General features: G+C 36.2%; 1 protein-coding gene across 1 annotated transcript; it reads right to left on the reverse strand.

Annotated features, from left to right (window-relative positions):
* Positions 1 to 3,720: 3,720 nt before the first annotated feature.
* Positions 3,721 to 5,058, reverse strand: LOC145157782 (uncharacterized). Its single transcript, XM_079076776.1, has one exon. The coding sequence runs from the start codon at positions 5,056 to 5,058 to the stop codon at positions 3,721 to 3,723; it is 1,338 nt and encodes a 445-aa protein (XP_078932902.1).
* Positions 5,059 to 11,944: the final 6,886 nt, after the last annotated feature.

Genomic DNA, 11,944 nt, shown 5'->3' on the forward strand with positions numbered 1-11,944 from the left:
ATAAAACAAGAAATACTAGTTGTCTTCGTCTTCCCCATCGTCCTCCCCATCGTTGTTTTCCTCGTTGACTTGGTTTTTAAACGAGCGAATAATGTCTCCAATGGCCGTCACAAATGCCGGGTTTTGAAGAAAAGCATTCACATCAACATCCTACAATTAAGTCACAAACACATTAAGTCATGAACAATTCAACAAACTATCAAACCATCAAAGCACCAAATGAATTAAGTCGTTAACAATTTACCAAACTATTAAACGGCTAAATCAATTAAGTCTTTAACAATTTAACAAACTACCGAGCTACCAAAAATTACTACAAATACATTAAGTTCTTAACAATATAACAAAGCAACCAAATTTTTTAAGAATTTAACAAGTACCTGTGTTGGTTGCGATGCTTGTGACTGTGACTGCCATCGGGATGGAGCACTTGTACCCGCAGCTGAAGAAGCTTTAGACCCAATGCCTATCACATGCCCCCTTCGAGTACCCAACACCTTCTCAAATATTGCGATCCAATCAATGGTGTCTGGATCACCACCAGAGTCGGCTATGTGATGAGTCTGTAGAGCAACCTCAGCAACTAAGGCATTCTGTATTTCACAAAGATTGTTAATATACGTTAAAACTAACACAAAAAAAATCAACAATCTACTTCATTTTTAAATAATAATAGCTTACATATTGCTCTTCAACCAAAGGATCAACAAATTCCCCTCTTTTATTTACATGCACACGATGAAATACTTCAAGTCTATTCAAATTCTGTTTAACATTACAAAATATGTTATATTTGAATAAACATTAAAAAATATGTTATAACTGAATAAACATTATTGTAACTTACTTTCTTGAAACAAGCACTACCGTAGCTGCACGTCCCTCCACGATTCTTCACTACTTGCTTTTTCCGGCATTCTTTGTTTCCAGCGGATCGTTTTTTATGTTTTTCTGTTAAGAAATGGTCAATAGCAGCATTCCAACGCTGCCGATCCATACCTGTAGGGGCTTGAGCCCTTGCTGCCTCCACATTCCCTGCAAAATCAGAAAAACGGTTTTTTGCAATATTTTTGCGGCCTCTATACCGCGCACATATCCGATTGTTCAGTGACGCCCAATAAGTTGAAGTCATTGGATGATTTGTAATCGCGTCAAAATCAAACCATCTCTACAAAAAAATAGAGAAATTAAAAATAAATCAAAATTAAAAATATTAAATATATAACTTTATAAATAATTTACCGAAAGATACTGCAACATTCCAACCCTTTCGGCTTCAGAAACCTCTGTCCATGTGTCTTTATCAAAACCGATGTCCCGCCACATATAGCTCCCAACCTCCCGAATGAAACATTCGTACACCTCCCCAATCGGCATGTTAGTATTTACGTCGAATACTATCTTAAGAGGTCGTTCACCGTTAGCTTTAAAGAGTTTGTACATTTTTTCATTTACCGCCATGCCTCTTCGTTTCGGAGGCACCACTGCATAAAAAAATATTAGTCAGAATAATTTTTTATATACATACAATATGAAATACAATGAATTAGAATAAATCTTAATTACCATCGTTTTGGTGATCACCAAAACCTCCATCGAACGGATGTGGTGGCTCGTCACCACCGTCGCCTCCATGACCCATCACAGCAGCCATGAGATGGAGCAATACAATCCAAAAAAATGACATCCTGAAAAATTATAACACAATATGAATTTTATATATATATATATATATATATATATATATATATATATATAATATGATTACAACAAATACAAACCTTATTTTACTAATTAAATGCAAAAAGATTTTTTTAATCATTCTCGCCCCCAGACACTTTAGTGTCTGCCGATACATTACTATCATAATTAGAATCTTCCTCATCATAATCAGTCTCACAATCAGACACATTATTGATGATACTCGTCGGTAGGTCAACTTCAATATCATCTTCAACCGATTGAGAATTTTGAAAGTACTGGCTAAAGTCAATTGAGAGAGTGAAATTAGAAGAAGCATTACTAAGAACGATATCGGTTGAATCATTGTCGACATTTTCAATGGGATCATGATCAACATCATTCATCGGTAGATCCCAAATTCTTCTATGATTAACATTTTCAACAACCCACCGTTGGGTGTCCTTTTCGTCACTTGGAGAAGGTTCTTGGATGTAAAATATTTGCTTGGCCTGCGTAGCAAATATGAGTTGATCTTCGCTGCTCAATTCGCGTTGTGGGTCGATACTGGTGAAATTATTATTAGATTTAACTCCTGCAGTATCGAACCACTTGCAACGAAAAAGTACGGTGGAATATTTATGAGGATAATGCAACTCGATAATCTCTTCTAGCTGACCATAATATTTCTGCTTATTCTCTCCCTCAGTTAGAACCCCCGAGTTTTGTGTTGATCGTTGGGCGTCACGCATACGTACCATAAACCTAACACCATTCACTATGCAAGCGGTGTAAGTAAAGGTATTCGCATGCGCACCGATTGAAAGAGCCGATAACTCCTTATTAAACTCTGGAGATTTTTGTTTTTGCATATCATAGGCCTTATGAAGGAACCATTTAGGGAATTCGGTTTTTTCATCACTTTCAGGATGTAATGATTTGAATTCACTACATTGATGAAAAAAATATATATATTTAGTAAAAATAAGAAATTAAAAAAAGACAATGAATTAAAAGATAAGAACACTTACGCAATATACTTTCTGACTTCCTCACAATTATCAAGCACAAACCAATGTAGAAGTTTTCTCTCCTCTAGACTGAGATTTTTCATTTTCTTTGCGCTAGTCGGTCGACACTTAGACTGAAACACCCATAACTTTGTTTCTTCTATGACAACATCCTCGTTTCTTTCGAGGCGATTGAATCGAGTCTCAACATCTTCAAGGTACATCGAACAAAATGATAATGCCTCTTCAGCGACATAACCCTCAGCTATAGAACCTTCCGGCCTCCCCTTGTTTCTAACATAGTTTTTTAGTTTTTTCATATACCTCTCAAAGGGATACATCCATCTCATACATACTGGGCCTCCAGAAATAGCTTCATCAGGTAAATGCAAAACTAAATGAACCATAATGTCAAAAAACGCAGGAGGATAGATCACTTCTAATTTGCACAATATTTTAATAATGGCTGGTTTCGCTTCTTTCATATCCTTCACCGACAATGTTCTTGAGCAAAGTTGCTTAAAAAACATATGAAGCTCTATTATTGGTGTATAAACACCTTTCCCCAAAAGACCTTTAACTCCAATGGGTAACAAACGTTGTATAAGAATGTGATAATCATGAGATTTCAACCCAATAATGTTAGTATTGGTTTCATTCACTTTCTTACCGATGTTAGATCCAAACCCATCTGGCAGTTTCACATTTCTTATAAACTTACAAAAACGAATGCGGTCAGGTTTCGCGAACGAGTAAGGTGGATGGGGTTTATGGAACTTGTTGCCACTCTTTTTCAACCATAGATTTTTCCGAATGTTCAGTTTTGTCAAGTCCGCCCGAGCATTTGATGTGTCTTTAGACTTATCATTCATCAGAGAAGTACCCACAAGACTCTCACCCACATTTTTTTCAACATGCATAAGATCGAAGTTGTGCTTCAGCTCTAGAGAAGACAATACTCAAGTTCAAAGAATATGCTCTTTTTAGACCAATTCAACTCGAAATCCTCGCGATCTCTCTTAATACCAGCTCATTGAGCAGCTACTTTACCCGGTGGACGAAACAATAGACGAGCGTGTTGCGCTTGTATTTCTTCCTCACTAAACTGTCTTGGAGGACCTCTTGTCTCATGTTCGCCATTATAGTCCAAACTTTTTCTCCATGGATGGTCAGCATCTAAGAACCGGCGATGACCAACATATACGACTTTATTTGATACTCGGTATGACGGTGTGTCTTCGTTGCAAGTCGGACAAGCTTTGTACCCTTGTCCGCTCCAACCGGATAAACTACTACGAGCGGGAAAGTCGTTTATTGTCCATAACAACATCGCTTTCATATTGAAGAATGTATCTGTCGCTGCATCTTTAGTACGTACTCCAAAACTCCATAACTGCTTCAACTCATCCACCAACGGCCTAAGGAACACATCCAAGTTATTCCCGGGTGCTTTGGGGTCGGGAATCAACATGGTCAACATGAAAGATGACTCTTTCATGCATAACCATGGTGGAAGATTGTAAGTGGTGAGTATGACAGGCCACGTGCTGTGAGGATTACACATGTTACCAAACGGATTAAAACCATCAGCAGCAAGCCCTAAGCGTACGTTTCGGGGTTCCCTCGAGAAGTCAGGATACTTCATATCAAATTTTTTCCATGAAGTACCATCAACGGGATGAATCATCGTACCATCTTTGGATTGTCCGGTACTATGCCAAATCATATCTTTAGCTGTGTGTCTTGAACAATACAAACGTTGTAGTCTGGGAGTCATGGGAAAGTATCGTAAAACCTTATGAGCCACCTTATTACCCTTTGTATTTTCATCAACCCACCGACTCTCATTACAAACTGGACATTTTTGCAAAAACTCGTGTTCTTTCCAGAAAAGAAAGCAGTCATTTTTACATACGTGTATTGACTCATAACCTAAGCCGATCTTTTTAAGTGTCTTTTTTGCTTCGTAATGTGACGGGGGGACCCTGTTTCCTTCAGGAAATGCAGTTTGCAACAACTCAAGAAGCTGATCGAATGAACTATCAGTCCATTTGTTGATCATCTTGATATGCATCAACTTTGCTAAAAAGTCAAGGGACGAAAACGAACATCCAGGATATAATTTGAATTGGACTTCCTCTAACATCTTTTGAAATCCATCATCAACAACGCTACCGTCTGTATCTGGGTTCCCTTCGTTGCGGTTGGTATCATTTTTAATCACACCCCCCATAACATCATCAATAACATCGGCAATCTCGTTACTACGCGGTATGTCTTCGACAACCGGGTGAGTTGTATTTTCGCCGTGATACTTCCATATAATATAATGTGGACTAAAACCATGTTGAAGTATATGGAATTTCATTATGGCTAGTAGTATAAATTTATTGACATTACATTTGTTACATGGGCATCTAATTTGACCTTTGTTATCGACATGTGGTTTGGACCTCTCGAGAAAAGATTCAAGTCCTTGTTGGAACAAGGTAGAGTTACGGTTTTCAATAGTAGTCCACGTTTTATCAATAGACATGTTGCAACTGAAACATAAGTTAGGTTTTAGTGTTTACTCTACAAGAAGTAGAATTTGGATTGAATATTTATAAGGATAGAGTAACCGCTCAATCAGATGGAATAGAAAACCAGACAACAGGAGAGTATCTCAATCAAATGAGATAAGGTATTCAAAAAGCAGTCCCAAAACGGGGAAACATACATTCAAACAATTGAAAGAAATAATTTCACAGTTAATAGTTTCGATCAATTTTACATATACATTCACACAAAGTTAACAGTTACAAACAAGTGAAACGTACATTCAAACAAGTGAAACAAATCAAAATAATCAATTTCACAGTTTCCATCAATTTCACAGTTTCATGAATTTCACTGTCAAAATCAAGTGAAACATACATTCAAACAATTGAAAGAAATAAAAAAAAAAAACAAACAATTTCACAGTTTCCATCAATTGAAAGAAATCAAAATAATCAATTTCACAATTTCACAGTTCACACTCAAAATCAATTTCACACTCAAAATCAATTTCACAGCTTCAAAATAATTACATATCACAATTTCACAGTTCACACTAAAAAAAAATAAACAATTTCACAGTTTCCATCAAGTGAAACAGATCAAACTAACCTGTTTTTGCCCGGAAAAAAGAAAGCTAGACGGTGGTGAAGATGCAGTCGTGGTGAAGGTGCTGGAACGAAAAAAAACAAATCACTTCAAATAGGAATCGGTGGTGTTAATGTGTGTTAACAGAAGAATGCAAACAGAATTGGGTCCTGAAAACTAACCTCGCCGGAGATATGAGCACGAAATCGAAGGTCCCATCGGCAATTGGAGGCGGCAGTCGCTGTGGAGGTTATACCGCCGGTGGGACTTGGTTTTGGAAGCCAATCGGCGGTGGGAGAAGAGTTTGGAGCCCAATCAGCGGTGGAGAGCAGTGGGAGTCGCCGGAGAAATTGCAGATCGCCTTGGAGCTGTGTATGAAAGAAACGGGAGCAAATGGAGTCTGGGGAAGACGAACTGGAACAAAAAAGGGGACCCTAATAGCGGCGACAAGGGGCTATTAGCGGCGACAAACTGAAGGGAATCATACGCGCACTTTCTGGCAATTACCAACCGTTGGATTGGATAGGAATCGTAGGGCCAGAATTTGGTCTAAGGTTGGTCAACGGATCGACACCTTTAGCGGCGACGTGTCGCCGCTAACAGCGTGGTCTCTAATGCCTTATCGCAAGAACAAACCCTATCCGTTAGATTATTTGCCGAACCAGGGGTCACGATTGAAAGTAGCGTGTCTCTGACGGATCTCCGGTGGTTATCTTTAGCGACGACTCTATTAGCGACGACATTGGTGTTTTAGCGGCGACACCAAGCGCGTCTACTTTGGTGTCGCCGCTATTGCTCATGTCGTCGCAAAAAGCGACGTCCCTAATACTCCGAATTCTTGTTGTGTACCTGTAGAAGAAGTATGTCAGCAATGGCACAATAAGCTCTAAATCGAAGGCAAACCAACATAAAAAGTTAAAAAGTTAATAAACAAACATAAAAAAAAAAGCCATGATTGCAATGTTAGGAAATGAACAAAGGTTGGGTTATACAGAGGTTTATGTGACAAACAGTAATGTCCGAATAGGTAAATTGCAAGCTCAAATCACTAACACTTCATGACTATCAAACACAGTCATCATCAAGTCAGATCACCAATTACCAATATCACAAACAACAAATTAAGAAATTATCCAAGGAATATGGGATCCAGATAAGCTCCAGGACCAGAAAACCATATATACATTAAATTTCTTAAAATCAATGGGCACAAAGATAAAAAGTTAGGACTTTGGTGAACTTCAAATCCAAACACATGAGGATAGCAAACATAAAGATGATGAATTGAATAAAAACACCTCATCCACTCAATCTGTTCTATCATTACAACAATGGTACGCTACTATTTGCTTCATCTGATCATCAATTAAAGTACTTCACAACCTAAAAAAAAGCGGACAACATTTGGGGTTTTTTACAGTGTAAAAGATCAAGAAATCATACAGAAAGCAGAATTCAAATAGAAATCGATACATAAATTCATTAATAGAGAGACACCTTACCAAACGATGGAGATCAGTGTGAGAGAGAGAAATCCAACAGCTAGAGCACGCACCGGTCGAAATGCAATTCAGGCTGTTAACATGGAAAAGGAAAAAAAATCAAAAAAAAAGATGTATTGTATTGCGTTTGTGGTCTCGATAGAGGAAAGGGGGTCTATGTTCACCTCCCAAGGGGAAATCGATAGGTATTCCTTCACCCTATTTAGGGCTTAAAACGGTGTCGGAGGTGAAGCTTGAAAGAGTACATCGAATTTGTTTCATCTGATCATCAATTAAAGTACTTCACAACCAAAAACAAAGCCGACAACATTTGGGGTTTTTTTATAGCATTACAGATCAAGAAATCTCTTAAAAATCTAAACAACTCAACGATTTCCCAACTTCATCATTTCATTCACTATGAAACAGATGGTTTATACATCAAACAAATTACAACTCAAACCTTACTACATAAATCTCTCACTCTCATATGAACAAATGAATCTGTTAATCTAGGGGGTGTTTGGCTTGTCTTTTTGAGAGGCAAAAGTCCTTTTTGAAAAAGTTACAAAAAATCACGTTTTCCTAACTTTTCCAAAAAGTCAATTTTCCTTCTATCTAAAATCCAAAAGTCACTTTTAAAATGTTTTTACCAAACATCTTTTGCCCTTTATCTTTTCCAAAAAGGACTTTTGCCTCTCAAAAAGACAAGCCAAACACCCCCTAGATCTAATTCTTGAACATGAACAAACCCTAAACTGATGATAAAAGAACGAGAGAAAAAGAACTCTGTGAAATATCTTGATGTGAATGAGACAAACAGACTCCAGCTACCAGATATATACTCGGGTCACTAACACCATGGATACATCCATAACCTGTATGATAACCCGCGTATAAACCCGACATAACCTGCATACTTTTCATAACACACCCACACAAATATATAAAATACAATACTTACCCTGAATCCTTTAGAAATTAATGTTTAAGTTTGATATTAAAACCTTTACTTTTCTCAACATGCCCCCTCAAACTAAACATTATATTCATAAAACAATTTTAATTACTTTTAAAAACATTAACCATATTAAGTTTATTCACAATATATTCATGTTGACTACTACCAAGAGACTTGGTCAAAATATCTGCATTTTGTTCTGAAGATAAAATTTTATTAATTTTTAACACTCCGTTTTCAATTTTTTCTCTTACAAAATGTAGGTCAATTTCAAAGTGTTTTGCTCTTTCATGAAAGACAGGATTCAAAGCAAGTTTAATTGCTGACTCATTATCACAAAAAATATTTACAGGTAATTTTGGTTTTATATTCAAATCAAAAAGCCATTTTAAAATCCATATAACTTCACAGGTTATGCTACCTAGAGCCCTGTATTCAGACTCTGTGGAGGAGCGAGAAACAGTACTCTGTTTCTTGCTCTTCCAAGAGACAAGTGACCCTCCTATATACACAAGATAACCTGTTACTGACCTACGACTAAACAAACATTTAGCCCAGTCAGCATCAACAAAACCAACTAAATCAAAAGAATTTGACTTTATTAGATGAATACCCATACCTGGACCTTTTTTCAAATACCTCAATAACCTGAAAGCAATATTAACATGAGACTTGTAGGGCCTGTGCATATACTGACTTAACAGCTGAACAGCATATGAAATATCAGGCCTTGTAATAGTTAGATAAATCAACTTTCCACTAAGCTTTTGATACTCAGTTATATCAACCAAATAATCTGATTTATCCAGATCTGATTCTCTTTTAATAACAAGATTGGATTCTAAAGGAGTTTTAACAGGTTTGCATGCAAGCATACCAAATTCATGAAGTAACTCCATACAATATTTTCTTTGATTAAGACAGATACCATTAACAGTTCTTAAAACTTCAATACCAAGAAAATACTTCAAATCACCAAGATCCTTTATTAAAAACTGTGATTTAAGAAAAATTTTAACATTATTTAACTCAATTTCATTGTTTCCAGTTAAAATAATATCATCTACATAAACAAGAAGAACCACAAAAGAATCTTGAAAACTTCTAACAAACAAGGAATAATCATTCATACTTTGTTTGAATCCAAAGCTGGAAAGAGAAGAGCACAACTTCTCATTCCATTTTCTAGGGGCCTGCTTAAGTCCATAGAGAGATTTTAATAGTTTACACACTCTAGTATCACCCTTTGAATGATACCCTTCAGGTTGACTCATAAAAACAATTTCAGATAAGTTTCCATACAAAAAAGCATTATTAATATCAAGCTGAAAAAGAGGCCAAGAATTATGAACAGCCAAAGAGAGAACGACTCTAACTGTTACAATTTTGGCCACAGGTGAAAAAGTCTCTTCATAATCTATTCCTTCCCTTTGATTATATCCTTTAGCAACAAGTCTGGCTTTATATCTTTCTATATCACCATTAGACTTATATTTAATCTTATATATCCATCGACATCTAATAGCTTTTCTATCTTTGGGAAGATTAGTAATTTCCCAAGTGTTATTTCTATAAAGTGCCTCCATTTCCTCATTCATGGCCTTAATCCAATTTGGATCAAGGACTGCCTCACTATAACTCTTTGGTTCAACAGTTTTATTAAGACTTGAAACAAAACAAAAAGTATCATTATCAAGAGCTGAATAGTTAACAGATCTTTCTATACCATATTTATGTTTTCCTTTAATAACATAATCACTAAATCTAACTGGCATGTGAATACTACGTCGAGATCTAGTTTCCCTAGTTGACAAACTATCAGAAGGATCAGAATTATTTAAAACATTTTCCTCAGTCAAAGTAAAAGAACCGGGAAACATCTCATCAGTGGGAGGCACATATGCCCCACCAGTCCGGTTGCTGACATTAGAGGGACATGTCTCATCCAAGTCATGGTCTGCATTAGCACTATCCAACTGATGGTTGCTATCCAAGTTTTCTACCCTAGTGTTATCAAGAATACAACTAGAATTTAATGACTCATCATAGGAAAACAAATCATGTGGATTCATAGGAATATTAGATCTATCAGTCAAAGATGACGATTTAAGCTTGAAAGGAAACACAGACTCATAGAACTTTACATCCCTGGAAACAAAAACAAGATTTGAGTCAAGACTAAGAACTTTGTAACCCTTTTTATCAGAAGAATATCCAAGAAAAATACACTTATCAGCTCTTTCAGAAAATTTGTCTGAATTATTCAATTTAGTGGCAAAACATAAACAGCCAAACACCCTAAGTTTATCAAAAACTAGAACACTATTATAAACAAGTTCATAAGGAGAAGAACCATTCAAAACAGAAGTAGGAGTTCTATTGATTAAAAAAACAGAGGTTAAAACTGCATCTCCCCAATATTTAAGTGGAATAACAGACTGAAACATAAGGGACCTAGCAACATTTAAATTGTGTCTGTGTTTTCTCTCCACAACCCCATTTTGTTATGGAGTATGAACACAAGAAGTTTGATGCAAAATTCCTTTTGACTCAATTAAAAATTTCATCATGTTATTTAAAAATTCAGTCCCATTATCTGACCTAACAGTTTTAATTTTAACACAAATTTGATTAAGAAGGATATTAAAGAAAACAACAATACAATCATAAACTTCATCTTTAGACCTCAACAGATAGACCCAAGTAGCCCTAGTATAATCATCCACAATGGTTAAAAAATATCTGAATCCTTCAACAGTTGTCACCCTATAGGGACCCCAAACATCTAGATGAATCAACTCACCAAGTTTAGAAGTAGAGTGTTCACTAACAGGAAAAGGTTCTCTAGTTTGTTTAGCTTTATGACAAACATCACATGGAGGAAGACTTTCATTACCAATTCTAAGTTTGGTTTTCAAAGCACCCAAAGCTTGATCAGAAGGGTGACCAAGCGTATGGTGCCAAGTCAGTTTGGACACACAACAAACAGAAGAGGACTTAGAGATACTAGAAGAAATACCTGAAGGTACACTATTTATGTAATAGAGAACCCCAGACTCTCTACCATTCCCCACTATCACCTTTGACTGTAAACCCTGAATTTTACAACTATGTTCATTAAACACAACTTCACAATTACTATCTTTGCAAACCTTATGAACAGACAGTAAATTCACATTGAAATCAGGAACAACAAATACATCAAACAGGGTTAAAGAGTTAGACAAATTCAGATTACCAATTTTCTCAATTTTAGCAGATGTACCATTAGGATGACTAACTACTAAATCTAATTTTGACACATCCAAGGTATCATGAAGAAGTGACTCAGAAGCAATCATATGTTGATTAGCTCCTGAGTCAACAATCCATTTAGGTGAATTAACAGAAGCATTACATGCTTGAAATAAACAAGTACCTGCCATATTAGCACTGAAAGATGACTCTTCACTGACATGTCTATCACCAATTAGTTGCAAAAACTTGACATATTGATCCTTAGTGAGTTGATGAAACTCATAATCCCCATTAGAATCAGGAAAATTAGAAGTACTTCCATTTCCAGAAGAAATTGTAGAAGAATTAGCAGAAAAAAATTTCACAAAATTATTCTGATTACTATTTTCATTTCTTGGTTTAAAGTTCTTGGGATATCCAATCAACTTATAACACTTCTCTATAGTATG

Source organism: Lactuca virosa, chromosome 2 (genome assembly GCF_052849685.1).
Source record: "Lactuca virosa cultivar CGN04683 chromosome 2, Lactuca_virosa_CGN04683_v6, whole genome shotgun sequence".
NCBI lineage: Eukaryota > Viridiplantae > Streptophyta > Magnoliopsida > Asterales > Asteraceae > Lactuca > Lactuca virosa.